The sequence below is a fragment of the Simochromis diagramma genome, unplaced genomic scaffold (assembly GCF_900408965.1).
Source record: "Simochromis diagramma unplaced genomic scaffold, fSimDia1.1 OVJJ01000657.1, whole genome shotgun sequence".
Lineage (NCBI taxonomy): Eukaryota > Metazoa > Chordata > Actinopteri > Cichliformes > Cichlidae > Simochromis > Simochromis diagramma.
In genome coordinates, this window is record NW_024387147.1 from 87,556 (window position 1) to 105,244 (window position 17,689).

At 39.8% G+C, this 17,689-nt stretch overlaps 1 protein-coding gene across 1 annotated transcript in view; it reads right to left on the reverse strand.

The window, feature by feature from the left end:
- The window catches only part of LOC120743564 (titin-like), a 108,100-nt gene that overhangs the window by 15,748 nt on the left and 74,663 nt on the right, over window positions 1–17,689 (reverse strand). The window contains exons 10-11 of the mRNA XM_040047221.1: window positions 12,536–12,799; window positions 12,135–12,413 (exon numbers count right to left, since the gene is read on the reverse strand). Coding sequence (XP_039903155.1) covers window positions 12,135–12,413; window positions 12,536–12,799 — 543 coding nt within the window. The remainder of the gene's footprint in view (window positions 1–12,134; window positions 12,414–12,535; window positions 12,800–17,689) is intronic.

The following is a 17,689-nucleotide window of genomic DNA, read 5'->3' on the forward strand; positions in this document are numbered from 1 at the left end:
CTTGACAAGTAGCTGCTGCATTATTGCAGAATGAGTGGGGTTTTTTTTTTTGTTGTTGTTGTTGTTTTTTTAATAAACCACACAGTGAGCCTCTTCCAAAGGGGGAAATATTTCAGAAATCTAACTTGAACTGATGTTAAAATGGCACAGTCTTCAAACACTGTATGAATATTGTAAGCACATTTGTGTTTCTTGTCAGGTTTCCTGATGCACATATTTTTTATAGATGTTAAACTGCAGCCTAACAAAGCAAAAGAGATTTAATTGAGTGATACTACACTTGATAGCTTGTCCTCATATTGGTGTTTAAGACATTTTATTATTAAAGTTTCCTGATTTTCCTTATTTTATTATACACTTCGCAGGGATAAGAAGAAGAAGATATACGAGAAAAGGTAGAATTGCGATGAAGAAGCCTGCTTTGCTGTTTGGTCCCAGTAAAGTGATTCTTTACATTACTGCCATCTTGTGTCCCACAGTCGGTTACTGTCACTGAAACCTGCACTTCTTTTCATGCTCATAGGATAGCTCTCTCTCTCTCTCTCTCTTTCTCTCTCTTTTAATGGGCGTGCCCCTCTCACACACTGTTTAAGCTTTTTGATTCATATTTTTTAAAATCAAATATTTAAAAAAAACAATGATGAAAGAAATAGAATATGAAGTATTTAAAATGAGCTCAAATGTAAATATATGAAGCAGTAATGTTGATGTGTGTGTAGTGAAAGTATTCCTTCTGTGAAAGGACTGCTGTTATCTACCCGAACAAATGTGACTGGAGTTTGTTTTAGAACTTAGATTTTATGCTATTTATGCCTTTTTTGCTGCTCTTTTTAAAATGTATTCTTTTTAAACTGTATTGTGTTACGGGTTCAAATATTGAGAGTGAGCACAAAAAACAACAATTGGTCCAGGAGAGTCGGTCAAACAATAATTTTAATGAACACACGCATGGGGAGATGAACACTGCACACAGACAGCATCGATCTCCGCCCAATAATACACAAGCAGTTGTTTTTATAACATCAGGGTATCATTTATGACGCCGCCTCATGCGTCAAAGCAGATACAATACATGCATAAGTTTCAAAACCACAAATATTCTGTTGACGACTTTTGACACATTTAAAAGGACATCTTCTCCGTCTCGAGGCCAGGTGCTTCCTATTAATCTTCTAGCTCTCGCTTATCTCCTGGAACAAACTGTCCCGTAGGCAAACACAATTTTGCAGTCACAAGCTTTTGCAAACTATTATTTGAACTCTTACCTAAACATGAGTCTAACTACTGTTTGTGTGTGTGTGTGTGTCTCGACCTCAAAATGCACTCGGCCTCACCCCGCCCGTTGACGCTTCTGACCTTTTACCAGACAGAAGCTCTCTGTGATAGGTGTAATAATCTTAACTAAGAACATGTGTAATCTATTGAATAAATGCTTTGATGAAATGATAATTAATGTAATGGTAATGATGGTTATGAATAGTAGCAGTAAAATATTTCCCTGATCTCCACAATTGCTTATTGCACTGTAGAGGCTGGTGAGAAACAGTATTTCGTTTCAGGCTGGGTAACACCATACGAAATGACAGTAAACTTCTTGAGTCTTGAGTCTAGTGGGATATTTTCATAGTATTTGAGTACTTCTTTTCCTGAAGGAATGGTTTAAAAAATTCCTCCACCACTTGCTATTAACAGCTAATCATAAATGATGTGATAATCAGTGCGCCCCAGGGTGGCTGTGGCTACAATGTAGCTTGCCATCACCAGTGTGTGAATGTGTGTGTGAATGGGTGGATGACTGATATGTAAAGCGCTTTGGGGTCCTTAGGGACTAGTAAAGAGCTATATAAATACAGGCCACAGGCCATAATGGTAGCTACTTTACTGATAATTCTTATGAATTGTTATCAATACAGAAAGGTGAAGATGTCCATGCAGAGTGAACTCAGACAGAAAATATGTGTTTAATCTGGTCAAATTGACCTTGAAAATGACTGAACATCCAGCCTGTAGAGCTGTCCACAGAACAGCTCAGGATCATGCTGCTCTCTGGACCTACATCACACGGGTCACCCAGTTTCCTAAAGAGCAAAGCACAAATAAATTAAAGATAAATTTACAATTTCAAATATCTTCACCTTAAATGAGCAGAATTGCAATAATGAGCACATTAGGTGAATGCTCTCTTTCAGGGCGTTAATGACCAACACTGAACATCTGTATAATATACTCTCAGTCTGAAACAGCTGTGCACTACATTAAAATTGTGGGTGTAATCAATTTCTGCCCAAACTAAAATAATAATGTTAGTATTGATTTTAATGATAATCACTGTTATTTTATAACCACACATTTTCCACTAACTATACATTAAAGTTGATACTGTACCGTTTTCAGTATTCCCAGAGCCTCTGATTGTCTCATAGACACAACGATCACCTACAAGTCAGAGAAAATGAGTCACCACATGTCTGTGATACTAATGTGAACACAAGTATTCTTGTCAGTAACATTTATATTACAATACAATGAGATAAGCTTTGTTGTCAGTGTAAGCACAAACATACCCTGAAATTGGAAAATTTGTTATTACTTATAAATGCTGTACATGATTAAATGTTGTTATTGTCTTAGTTTTGTTTTATTACAACAGTGTTAAAGCTGCAGCAGAGAAAAGCATCAGGATATTTTAAACACTTTAAAGAGTGAAAAGAGCCTCACCTTTCTTTCTGTAGAGGTTTTTGAACAGGAACAGGAGGGAAATAAATATGACTCCAAAAATGAGTCCAGTGATCATCAGAACAAGAAATGAAGAACTGGATACAGCTACTGCAAATAAGGAAAAAGAACTGTTAACTTTAATAAACTGAACTGAACTTGCTGTTTAAATTCTCAGGGATTTATATGTGCTATCACTCTCAAACCAGGGAATTGTATACATGTTAGGCATTTGTGTTAACCACAGTATTGTTGAAAAAAAAATACATGCCTGTTTTAAGATCATATTATAGTGCAGTAGACAAGGTATCTACTGTAAATGTTTTTTGGATAAGCCACCTACAGTAGGTCATGAAAAATAAAGTGTTTTGATCCTGCTCACCTTTAACTGACATCCAGCTCTGTGCTGACTCTCTTCCTGAGTACTGACACTTGTAGAAACCTTCATCAGACTTTGACACTGCAGAGATCTTCAGCTCCCCTCGGGGATCATTTTGAATAAGTTTGTCATTGTGATAAAAAATCACATTGGAAAGTATTTTCTCTCTTGAACTGCAGCTCAGACTCACAGACGTTTCTTCAGTCACAGGATGAACAGGACTCACCAGGATAGGATCATAATCTGCAAAACAGGCAAATCACATTAGTTCTGGTCACACTTTTAGGGATGGAAAGAGCCTTAACAACAACAACAACAAACTGAATTGCACAAAGTTAGAGTTTTTAAAACCCTCCTGTCGTGTTTACCTCCTGTCCCTTACTTTAGTGTTTTTCGGTCCGTTTTAACTGCTCTTAAATTAGCACAAAAGACATTTTTGAAAACCAAACTCAGTTCCTGTGGATCTTTCAGTGGATCTTTTAGTGGTCATTCGCTGGGCCATTCAGGGGGTCATTCAGTGAGTGAGCGAGTGAGTGGATTCCCATTCATTTCCTATGGTGGTCATTTTTGATGGGGAACACCACAGGTTTAACAAGGTTGATTAAAACACTCAAAATTCAATGAGAGAGGTGATCATCACTTTTTTATGTTCTCAGCTTTAGTCACTGATCACTTTATGGTCTCCGTGTTGTCTGTGTTTCTGTCTTTCAGTATTCCCATACCTTCCTCTCTCCTCATTGTGTTAAATTAGTCTTCTTTCTCTATCTAGTTGTCTTCTTTCCTTTTTTTTAGTTACAGTTTGATCTTGTTTATCTTGTCTAGTTTTATTTCCTGTCCTTATTCTCAGGAATTTCTTGATTGTTTTCAGTTGTGTCTGGTTCCCTGCTTGTTTCATTTCCCCTCACTATCTCTTGTATATAGTTTTTTATTTTTATCTTTTCTTGTTTCGTTCGCGAGGTGTGTGTTACCTAGGTATGCTTTCTGTTTGCTTCATGAGTGCTTCACATTATTTCTGATATTTAGATTGCATCATTTGCTCTTTATTTACTTTGGATTTTGAATGTTGGAAATCCCAAGGCTAATCAGGATTTTTTTTTTTTTATGAAAAATGAAAAATCACTGTGTTATCCACATGTTTCCTGTGTCCTGCCTGTGAGTCTGCAATATAAATTTAGTGTACCAGATTTTTTTTAACTTTGGGGTTTTCTGTAGGAAGGAGTCTAGGAAGAGAAGTGCAGACTTCCTTCCCCTGGCCACTCTTCTATGGGCTCACTGTTGTTGTACAGGGACTGAATACGCTGTGACAACAGGCAGGGTACCCCAAGAGATGTGATCAAATGCATTCTCTAAATCCATCAAGCAAATGTAAATTGGTTGGGTAAATTGCCCCTGACACCATATCACTGGAATCCACAAACCCCTCCACTGTGATAAAGTGGAGATTCACAGAGGGGAAATTTCTGAACCATTGAGGAAAATATTTAGGTCTTCTTTGCCACATACAATGACTTACACCAGGTTATTGGGGTAATCATTTACATACCGTGTACAGTGATGTTGACTGCATTGCTGAAGTCTCCTGATTCTGATTCACACCAGTACACTGCAGTATCTGACTTTGATGTGTTGATTTTGTATGTAGATCCAGTCATTCTGCTCCAGTTAGAAGAGTTCAGTTGGCCATTATCAGAAAACCACCTCACTCTCCACTTGGCAGAGTTTACCTCACAGGTCAGTGAGACAGAGTCAGAGGTGAAGTGTTGCACTCTGTCAGGACTCACTGTGAGAGACGCTGCTGAATGAACATCTGAAAACAACATGCAGCGAAGAGTCAAAGCTCAGAGATGTTAAATATTATTTGAATTTATCTGGTATATTTTTTTTACTATGTGCTAATAAGTTATAAGTTAACAAGATGTTCGTTTTGGTCAACCTAAAAATTGTACCCTGGATAAGAATGGCAGCATTGTTATGTGTACAAATAAATAAATCTCAAACAACACTATTCAAAACCTTGAGCCATGCCTCATTTCTTAATAGTTTGTAAGGAAAACGGGAAATGGAAACATGCAAACATAAATGAATGTATCATATATAAGACAAGGATTGTGTGTAGAAATAAAGTAAAACTTTGGTATTACCACCTTTATTTTTTAACATAACCTGAACTCTCGTAGGCAAAATGTCTTGTAATTTATTTAACTAGTCCTCCGGAATAGTACTTAAAGAAGTTAAAATGATGCCAAACAACCCAGTGTCGTAAAGAAATCTGGAGAAAAACACACAGCGGTCTCTGTTGGAACCTATCAAATTGTTTTTATGAAGAAAAACAGCATCTCCTAGTATTAAATGCATAAGTATATACACCCCAACACACACAAGGTGCCCGTGGACACAATAACTGTAGACATATCAATCATACACATCCAATGGATAAAACCGAATAGAAAACAAATAAAATGTGTCAAGAGATCCGAAAGCCTTTGAAAATAGATAGGTCGTCAAACTTGATTTGAAAATTACAAAAAAAATTACAAGGAAGAGGATTTTATAAAAGAGGGAAGACTGTTGCAGAGTCTCGGAGTGGCGATGGAGGAAGCCCTGTCACCTCTGGATTTTAACTGGGAGCGTGGAACCAGTAAAAGCATCTGACTGGACGAACGCAGAGTTCGAGTGGGTAGGTGCAGGCTAAGGAGATCTGAAATGTAAGCTGGAGCCAAGCCATGGAGGGCTTTAAAAACAAATAATAAAACCTTGAAATCAATTTGGTATTTAACTGGCAGCCAATGTAAAGCTGTGAGTATCGGAGTAATACTGTCTCTCTTTCTGGTGTCCGTCAGGAGCCTTGTGGTCGCATTTTGAACAAGTTGCAGGCGGAACAGGCTTGATTGACAGACGCGTAAATAAAGAGAGTTACACTATTCAAGATATGATGAAATGAAGGCATGGATAACGGTTTCCAGATCTTTAGATGACAAGATAGTTTTGAGTTTAGAAATGCTCCTGAGCTGGAAGAAACTGCCACAAACAACTGAATTTCTTTGTTTGTACAGCTTGAGGGTAGAATCAAAAATGAAAACAAGATTTTTAACATGGGGATGTAGATTACCTGATCGTGGGCCCAAGTCATTTCTTATGAGACTAACAGAGTCTTGGTTGCCAAAAATTCTAATGTCACTTTTGTCATGGTTTAATTTGAGAAAGTTCAAAGACAACCAGCAATTTATGTCACTAAGACAATCTCAAGCTTTCTGCAATGTGCTATCAATGCCTGGTTTTAAAGAGAGATGTGTATCATCTGCATTAGAGTGATAGGAAATTTGGTGTTTCTGAAAAATAGAGCCTAATGGGAGCATGTATAGGGAGAATAAAACAGGGCCCAGAATAGAGCCCTGAGGTATTCCACAAGCAAGTGTAGCAGGGCAAGAGTATTTCTTTCCCTGCATCACGGAGTATGCTCTGCTCTCTAAGGAAGAGGCAAACCATTTTAGAGCACAACCTTGAATATCAACGCATGTCTTCAAACAGTTTAATAGGCTTGTGCGGTCAACCGTGTCAAATGCTGCACTCAGGTCTAGAAGAATTAAAACTGTACTTTTTCTAGAGTCACCAGCACATCATTGAACACCTTCAGTAGAGCAGACTCTGTGCTGTGGAAGGCTCAGAAACTAGACTGATATTTATCCAGAATACTATGTGTATCTAAGAATGAGGACAATTGATGGGGGGACAACTTGTCATGGTCCTGGGTCATTATGACCCAGCGTTCTCAGTTTTCTTGTGTTTTTGCATTATGTTTATTTTCATTTGTTATTTTAAGAATTTATTCTGTGGTGTGCACATTTCATGTTAAACAAGTTTGTGAATTTTCCATTAAGACTCATCATAAAAAAAAAGAAAATAAATAATAAATATAATTATCACTACTTGTTGTGTTGATTTTGGACTGTTTGTTATTTATGGGCCTGTATGTCTCAATTAATCTGAGCTTAAATGCCTTAAATTCTAAAAAAAAACTGAATTTCTGGATGATTCTGAATGAAAGAAATAATCAGATGAAACATACTGTACTATTTATCACCGTCTACACCGTTTAAAATTTTTATACAGTCACATAAAGTAACATCTGTTATGTTTCCAGTCAAAAGTGACCGGTAATATTTCATTTGTGTACATCTGACCCTTGTCTGACTAGTTTCTGCAACCCAGAAACTGCTGGTAAATTCATTTCTGGATCTATACACATCACCCATATATGCTTTGGTTTCTTTCTGGGTTACCTCCTTCCAATCTTTTTTGTAATCTGTTTCCCCTCCAAGTTGGTCATGTTTACCACTGGGTTTGATGGACCCAGTCCAGAATAGTTCAAAGCAGGATTTGATGTCATCAATACAGGACACAATAAATTTTGTTGGTGCTGTGGTCATCCTGATGACATTTTCAGCTGAAAACTAACTTAATTCTCAGGTGGGGATAAGTTCCCATTCTTTTACTTGAATCTGACAGCAAACTCATCACTGGATTCCTCCTGATCAGTCATTTCTTGGTCTGGATTGCACAGATTATGTTCCCTGCCGTCTTCAGCTTCTGACACGTCCTTATCTAATCCATCCTCACTGTCAATTTCCTGGCCTCATTTGTCCTCACTAATGTGGTGATCAAAGAGCCTCACATAGGGTATATCAACCTGCCATGATGTTGCCAAACAGTGACCTTTGAGTAAGACCTCAAAAAAGCATTATACATCAAAGCTACAAGAACAGATCAGTGCTGTTGAAACAATGTTGCAGCTGTCTGTGAGAAATGCCAACACAGGAGTTGTTTCCATGGAAGAGAGGCTCTAGTGGATCGCAATTACCAAAGTGGCCACCAGAGAACCCAAGGTGCTTGTATGTGTGTGTATATATGCGCATGTATGCGTGTGTCTGTCCAACTTTTAAATCGGTGAATTTGACCAGAATGCAACATGAGAGTTAAAAATGACAAAAAAGTCTGACTGAAAAATGAGGAGTGGCTCATAACTTTTGCACATTGCTGTATATTAATTTTCTCTTTTTTTGCTATCACTGTAATTGATGAAGGAAAGAGTTACAAAACAAGGAACAAGTAAATTCAGTCTGGCTTGATCATAGTCAGAAATGACATAACTTCAGCTCATTGGAATAAACAGAAACAAACTGACCTGCAGACCAGACAAACTTTGGTTGACTGTGATCAGTGTGATACTCTGGGTCTCCTCTTCCAGCTCTGCACACATATCCTGCTGTGTGTGTCTGTCCATGAATGATGTAGGAGTCCTGTGCAGTCCCACTGCCATCAGGTAGCAGCTCATAACTGGAGGATTTCTTTGATAGATCAGGAACAGCTTTATACCAGTAGAAGCTCCATCCTGCAGACGGATGTTCAACCTCACAGTTCAGAGTTACTGAGGCTCCAGGACTCAGCCATGATGGAGACACAGTGAGGACAGGACGGGGTTTATCTGCTTGAAAGACATTTCCCATTATGAAAACACATTACAGTGTGAATATGATATAGTTTATTTTTTCTTAGTCCATTTAACTACCACACTTTTGTCAGTTCATAAATTATTCTTTTCCTGTGATCTGCATGATGCTTCTCTCAGACGTACTGATCATAACAACAGATTTACCAGAAAACACAAGACTTCTTATTAATGTAAAGTTCAGATGCCAGACCTCACAGGAGGAGATGCACATTAGCTGACAAATTGAAAATCTCACAAATCACATCATCAATAAAACAAACTTAATCATCAGGTTTTTGCATCTCCAGACACACACACGCACACACATACATTCTTTGCATTCTGATTTTCTTCCCATATAAATGAGCTCAGATTCTGCTTAGAGTAATATTTAGTATCAGACCAAATCGGTCGGTCAGTCCGTAATAAACTGGCTCTCTTTAGGGTGTATTATAATCTTAAAATGCAAGCCTCCTGCTTGAGCTGTCTGGAGGTGATTGGGGGTGCTGAGGATGGTAGTAATAACCAAAGTAACACAGGAACAATATTTTTGATGTTTTTCTTCATCATTTATGTGTTTTGTGTTAAACACTTAAAGTCATAGTGAAACAGACACTGTGTTTCTGTGTGTTTTATTTATTTTGTATGAGATGATAAGGCAGGATGACTTTTATTCTTTTTTTGAGCGAAATCATAATTGTTTTCATAGTTACAGGGAGTTTGAAATTACAAATGGCTAGTTTATTTATTTTAATATTGTACTACATGAGGGAGCAGCATATCAGCGTTGCTCTCCGATACCCTCCGTATCCCTCCCTAAAACTCCTCTTAAAAACACAGCAACAAATATCAATACCTCACAAAATGGAACATGGGATGTGGGAGCACACAGAGGCCAGCAGGTGGATGAGAGAAAGGGGAGGCTAGAGGAGAGACCCGAGGCGGCCTCCGGTCCGAGTGTCGGGGGTGAACTGAACTTTAGTTCAGTTCTTACCTTGTGGGAGCACACGGGGAACACAGCTGACATGAATAATCATAACGAGACAGGGGAAGCTAGACTGAATAGAATGAACGTAAAAATATGGGACCTTCACAGGAAAACAAGAAACATGATGAGGGAGTGGAAGAGAGGCAGACGAGATGGAGCGAGGGAACATGAGGGAGAGTACAGACACGATGGGCTGGGGAAACATGAATAAACACGATGGAATAAAAGACGAGGGGCAACAAGGCACAAGAACTCACAATTAAATAAACACTGACACACAGCGGGAGACCGACTATGGAATGTAGCAATTGTCAGCCACTTCCTCTACATGGATGACATCAAGCTGTATGCCAAGAGTGATTCATTGATCTACACCAACAGGATATACAGCAACAACATTGGAATGCCATTCGGACTGGAGAAGTGTAGTTGGATGATAACAAAGAGAGGGAAGGTAGTCAGAACTGTGGGGATCGCATCAAAAGCTACAAGCACCTGGGAATCCCACAGGCAAAACAGAACCATGAAGAGGCATCTAGGAAAGTTGCAACCACCAAGTACCTGCAGTGCGTCAGGCAAGTCCTGTGGAATCAGCTGAACGATAAGAACAAAATCCGGGCTGTCATCATCTAAGCCCTGCCTGTGATCAGGTAACCTGCCAGGATAATAAGCTGGCCAAAGGCCCCTGCACGGTATGTACCACTGGCAGATAGAAGAAGCGGCTGACTTCCAGAAATCCTACCAGTGGCTGGACAAAGCCGGAATGAAAGACAGCACGGAAGCACTAACCATAGCAGTACAAGAACAAGCTCTGGGCACAAGAGCCATAGAGGCTGGGCTCTATCACACCAGGCAAGACCCCAGGTGCAGGCTGTGTAAAAATGCCCCTGAGACAATCCAGCACATAACAGCACGGTGCAAGATGGTAGCAGGCGGGGCATACATGGAACGCCATAACCAAGTGGCCGGCATAGTATACAGAAACATCTGTGCAGAGTATGGCCTGGAAGTCCCGAGGTCAAAATTGCAGACGACCACTAGGGTGGTCGAGAATGACTGAGCTGAGATCTTCCAAATACAGAGGAAAAAATAGTGAACCAACCAGACACAGTAGTGATAGAGAAGCAGAGGTAGATGGCCATAGTGATAGATGTATTGATACCGAAAGGCAACAGGAAGAAGGAACACGAGAAGCTGGAGAAATACAAAGGGCTCAGAGAAGAGCTGGAGAAGATGTGGAGGGTGAAGGTAACAGTGGTCCCAGAGGTATTCGGACCATTCGGTGCACTGACCCCCAAGCTAGGCGATTGGCTCCAGCAGATCCCGGGAACAACATCAGAGATCTCTGTCCAGAAGAGCGCAGTCCTGGGAACAGCTAAGATACTGCGCAGGACCCTCAAGCTCCCAGACCTCTGGTAGAGGACCCGAGCTTGAAGGATGGACCGCCCACAGGGGCGAGGTTTTTTTTTTTTTTTTTTAACACATTTTAGCTCTTTGGAAAAAAGTAAATAAATTGCAGTGGTTTTAAAATGCTTGTTTCACATAAGAAATATGTTCAAAATTCATACAAAATAAACCCTGTAGACCATTTGCAGACGTCATCAAGTCACTATTTCTCTTTCTAGGATGCCTGATAATCCAATAATCCAATAATCCAGCTGAACAAAGACAACATTAAATCACTTCTTGTAGCTCTATCAGTAACCAAAACAAATAATCAAAGAGAAGCATAAATACTGCAATCTAAAAATAATCAATAATGCCTACCTTTTTTTTTTTTTTTTGCAGAACTAGTGTAATCTCAATAGTCTCCTGTTACAGCTGTCTGGAGGTAGTGAAGTTTGTGGTAATAACAACCATAACATTATTTTAGCTTCCCTTACTCAATTTTCCTCCATCTGCAGCTCTCAATATTCTCACTGAAGCTCCAAATATTATTCTTCATCTTTACGTTTTTGTTTTCATCTCTTCTGCTGATCCAGTTCAGGGTCACAAGATATTGGACCCTATGCCAGACAGTGGTGCAGTACCCTGTGGGAGGAACTTGGAGAACCCGGAGACAATCCATGCAGAAGCAGGGAGAGCATTCAAACTCCACATAAAAAGATGTCGTCCAGATGCTGAATTTGAAACCAGTGCTAACCACTGAGCCACCATGCAGCTTGTATTTGTCATGGTGAATTAAACAGTGGACTTTTTTCTGTACTGTAAGAGATGGCAGTATTTGCATGAGATGCTAGGCCAAGATGACCTTGTTTTTTTTAATAGAAATTGTAGATTTGTGGTTATTTGTTGAAGGAGTTGAAAAATAATAAATTTCCGATCCTGTTTATTTCTGTCATTATGGTCCTCAGGTGATGGAGCAGCAGGTCAGCATTGGCGTCTCTATACCAGCTGAAAGTTCATGACACAAAGTGGTGACAAACTGTCTACAATGAGGCTACTATCAGCTGCAGCTCTTTGTCTGACTAACAATGTAACATGCTTTGTAGACCATTGAATTCATCCTGTTCTGACCATTATGACATTTGTCAAATGGAGATCACACAACAAACATGACTTACTTGATGCTGACAATGTGAAGGCTTCACTCCACTCTGTTGAAGAATATGAGTCATCTCTGCGTCGACTCTTACACATGTAGTCTCCACTGCTGGACTCAGAAACTCTGAATGTCACATCATTATTGTGTGTCCACTGTGTGGGTGTGCTGGGTCCTCTCCATTCATACTCCCACTCAGTGGTTTCACCTCCTTCCTGCACCTCACATGTCAGAGTGATCGTCTCACCTCTGAATATCTGAGGCCAGTTGGGTTGTTGTTTTACAACAACTTTATTGGAAACTGTTTACACATATTAACAGTTGAGATACAAACAGAAACATGAAATCAACACAGAAAACTTAACATTGTACGTTTGATAATCATGAGTGAATGTATATTTCAAACTAAATGACTGAACTCACAGGTTATCTCAATGGTGACATCATCACTTCTATCAGTGTAGTAAACTGGGTTTCCTCTTGTTCCTCTGCAGCGGTAGATTCCTCCTTCAGATACTCTGATATCTCTGTTTTGTTGATCTCTGATTTTACCTTCATAGGTTGTTTGGGTTCGTCTGAACCACTCATATTTCCATCCATCAGAGCTCTGCACAGAGCAGGTCAGTGTCACACTGCCCCCTACTGGTATGATTGTTGTTCCTGCTGTCAGTGTGGCCCTGGGTTTATCTGCTGTTATGAAAGAGGAAGAAAAATTAATATGTGTTTTTCATTATAACAACATAAGAACATTAAAAAAAAAACACAGTTTATATTTACATTAATATTTGCTGATCTCTAAATAACCGTAGTCTAAATGTTTGTCCATTCTATGGCCCTGAATGTAAACTAATGCTGATTAGTTGGTTTAGATAACAGTAACATCATCACTTTAAACTTCATGAAGCTTTTCATGTTTCTTCTTTTCCTTTAGAAATGTAGTTAAATTTAATTTCATCCACGATTGACTCTGTTGTTAAAACTCAATTTGTTAATTTTGTTAATGACAACTTGCAGAGTCTGTGAGTATTGACGCACTGACTTTACACTGGTCCTGGTTAAAGTTCAAGTTTCAATGACAAATTTAATTAAATGTTGTTCAGTTGAGTATTTGAACAGGGATCATACATTTATGCTGTCGGTCACTGAAGACTTACCTAATACAGTTATAGAGACAGTATTACTGTTCTTTATATGATGTGAGCTCACCAAGCTACCAGAGCACTGATATTCACCACTGTCACGTGTAGATATAATTTCAAATCTGTAGTCTTTGTCTGTGTCGTAGGGCACAAATTCTCGACCGTCCTTCTTGATTTGGTAATACCAGTCAGTGTCTTCTCCTTCTTTCATGTCACATTTGAATGCAACAAACTCTCCAATGAAAAAACTGGACGATTTGGGTTCAATAGTTAACACAGCATCTAGAATCCAACACAACCACAAAGTTAACAATCTGAAACACTTCAGGTACTATTGAAGGCACAACCTTTGTTTATATTCACAAAATTATAAAGATAGTGATAGATATATAAATAAATAAATAAAAAGAAAAAATGTAAAGTGCTTAAGACTGAAACAGTAGTATGTAAACAGAAGTAAGATAAATGAAAAAGAAAAACAAAAAAAGTGAAAAGTGTTTTGTCACCTTGAGCGTGTCCAGTGCAGAGAAGCGTGCAGAGCACTAAAATAAAGACAGAAACTTCAGACATTATCAAAGTAGCGACACTCAAATATGTCTCTGTAGGTTGTCAATCATCATAAAACAGGAAACAGAGTGGAAAGCAGACATGACAACACAAGTTTGACAACATGAACCAGAAGACAGGAAACATGACAGACTAACACAGAAGACCTAAGTGAAACATAACTAAACTAAACGCAACCAAAGGCAACCAGGTACCTCCCCCTGGTTTATTATTACTAGTCTTATTGTTTGTGGATCTGTATTTCTAGCTTTAGTTGCTGTTTGTTTTGTGATTTCTAGTTCTTGGGTTTGTTCCTGTGCCCCTCATGTTTAGTGTAGGTTCAGTTCTGTCTTCTTGTTTATTTCCCTAGTCAGTCGTGTCTCATGTCGCAGTTTGTCACTCCTGTCCCTGTGCTCTGTGTTCTCTCTGATCAGTGTCAACGCTGTGCCTCTGTGCCTGTCGTGTGTTTCCTGTTTTATTTTGATAGTCCCTGTCCTGTGTGCAGTGTGTCCAGTTTTGCTTCCCTTTTCTCGTTAAGTCTGGTTTGTCCTGGCTGTGTTTCCACCTGTTCCCCATCATCTTGTTGTCCTGCCTGTGTGTTTAAGTCCTGTCATTTGTCATGTCGCACCCTCATAATGCTGTGTGTTTCTTTCCTCCCTGTTCCAAGTCTATTCCTAGTTTTCAGTTCCTCGTTTATTTTCTAGTGTTTGAGTTTCTAGTTTTGCTTTGTATTTGGATGAGAAGTTTTCCAGCGTTAAAGCTATCGTTTTGAGTTTACTCCTCTGTTTACGAGTCAAACATCCTGCCTGCCACACAGAAAACCATGACAACAGATCTTTCTTGGATAAACTAAAGCAGCTCCACATACAGACTCAGATTAGAATGAACCATCAAAAACATGTTGATAACAAAACATGAGAGTCCTCTGATCAGAAAACCTGAAATAGTGATGACTGATGCTCTGTTCTTCTTACTAAAACATGTTTATGGATCAGTATGAATCAAACAATAGGAGTCAGTGATGTACTCACAGAATAGGCCCAGCTCACAGAGCAAAGTGGCTCCCATCCTCACATCCAGCAGTGACACGTCTGAAAACTTCTACAACTTTCTGTAAAGAGAGAGAGTGAAGCAGCAGCACAGCAGATACCAAAGAGCTGTGAAGGAAACAAAGAGTTTGTATTACTTCTCTCAGCTTCCTTCCTTTTACACTGAAATAGCAACTTAACAAGATCTGACCACAGCATGCTGTGACATCTTTATACTCTCCTGCTGCTGCAGAAACATCAGGTACTTTCTTTATGAAAAGGCCTGTAATATAAAAACTAGACTGAAAAAAACAGACATGCAGTAAGTTTTATTATACAAATATCAGCGTGACTGAGCAGCTAAAAAGGCAAAATAAGATCACAATATTATTACAACTTTTAAATGTGAAGTTTTTAGGTTATCTTACATGCCAAAAACACAACAAGAACACAGCTCTGGCTGCACCTTCACACACCACACACACCGAATACTGTTTGTCATAAACCATTAGAAGCATCAAATCACAGCATCGAAGCATCATCATACAGAAACATACATAAAAAGACACAAAATGCTAATGTTGCACTAAAGGCTGCTGCACAAAATCATTACATTGCTTCAAATATCCAATTAATACATTTCCATGAACAAATACAGTCATCTGTCCAGGGTGTATCTCACCTCTCATCAGCTGGGATAGGCTCCAGCCCACCTGAGACACAGAACTTTATAAACAACCAAGAAAACAGATTCATACAACATTAAGGTTTTCTTAACTGACAAAGCTGAGCTTGACTCATTTAAAGTATTTCATTACACTAATGCAAAACAGAAATAGTGTCCCTAACCAGAAGTGGGCATGAGGCAAGAGGAAGTCCTGCCCTCTCTCTCAGATTATACGTGCTGCTGTTTTCATGGTGATGTAAGCTGTGTCAGTGACCACACAGTGGGCTGGTTCCTGGGAAATGTGAGTAATGTTTTGTTTTTTGTTTTTTTAAACTGAAATGTAAAATAAAACACTGTCTGACTCTTTTATAAACTATTTCCACTGAGAACTATAGAACTATAGAGCAAAGCTGCAAACAGAGCCACCGTATGAATGCAATATTTGTGTTTCTTGCTTGGTTTCCTGATGCACATATTTTTGTATATATTTCATATATACACATATGTGTGTGCGAGTGTGTGCGAGTGTGTGCGTGTGTGAGTGTGTGAGTGTGTATGCTTGTGTTTGGGGGTGCGTTTGTGTGACCTCCTGCTTACCAAAAGGGTCATAAAGGCAGGAAGTTCACTAAGCAAGAAAACAGAACCCTCACATAGATGTCCTTATAATAAAACGCTACAGCCTCCCCCACCAACAAACTGGTTGGAGAGGTGGTCAGAGACAAAGGAATGTCTTTGATCATGCTGCTTGAACTAAGACTTACAAATTTAAGTAACACAATGACAACATTTAACAATTTGACTCCAACATTAATAATTCCTTTCTTGAACTGTCTACTACAGGTTTGTGACTGAGCTTCTTGGAGGTGAGACATGTGTCTCATGTTCAGGTGCTTTCTGACACCTGCTTCACACCATGGAGGTCTGCAATGATGACTCAAACTACATGGTGAAATTTAAGGCTACATCCACACTGGCCCGGATAGATTTGAAAACGGTGTTTTCATCTGAAAACGCTCCGCGTCCACACTATTGTTTTCAGTCGTTTTCACAGAGTTGTGCGTCCACATTGAATCGGCCGAAAATGCTTACGCTCCAGTCCTGCCCTGGTGTGAAACGCAAGACGATTCGACCTGCCTCAGTTCTGTCTGCCGTTTATTTACTCTCTGGCTCTTTGAAACGTTGTGGCAAAATATCGTGGAAAAGCACCAAGTTTTTAAATGGACGAACAATGAGGTGGAGTTGTTGCTGCGAGTAACACAAAAGCACAAAGTTGCAAAAGAGAGTGAGAATTAAAGAATTTGAAGAAAAGCTATCTGAAGCATGTACAGACTGATATTTTTTTTAATAGGGCTGTAAAAATTGAGAGCATGCTTATGTGTATATGGGGGTGGGAATACACGTTTGTGTCTGTGAGTGCCTGTACGTCTGTGTCTATATGTCAGGTTGGGTCTTAGACTCCACCTCTCTGGGAACATCTCAGTATGTATGGAGTCCTATGTCCCCTCACCACACTCCCTGCCGGTGGCTGATGCCCTCAGATGTGGGTGCGTTGGTGGTTCTTGGTGTCTGGGGCTGGGCACTCATGTATGTACCGGCTCACTCCTGGTGGCCGCTTGGTGGGACCTGGCGCCTGTGGTCCAGCTGGGCCTCTCTGGCACAGTCGGCTGCCAGCAGAGCCCGCGGGCACGTCACTGCAACCCCCTCTGACCTGTGCTCCATGGCTGCTGGGTGACCCCTCGTATGGGGCTCTCCTCAGCCCTTCCCAGGAGGGTGGCACAGTTGTCCCTTTGGTGGTCCTCCTTGGGTCCTCGTACTCTGGGCCCTCTGGATGTCTGGGGCCTGGATCTCCTCCATACCTGCTTCATGCCCTGGGGGACGGGGCTATGGCTCCCCACATCGTTGCATGGAGAAACCTTTTGAATACAAGTGTGCTGATCCACACAGTTGTGCACACAGTTGTGCACACAGGTGTACATACGGGTGTTCACAGACACAAAATACATCTTTCTTGGCTGCTGCCTCAAAGCACATTGTGCGCTGTCAGTCTTGCGTGCTGCACAATAACATGTAATATTAAGTATCTACTGTTATCTACTGTTAGCTAGTTTATTGTGATGGTGTTGTATTTATTATGTTGCTCTTTTTTGTTTGTTTTCTCTTCTGGTTTTTTTTCCACGCTTTAAGGATTTAAAGTGTC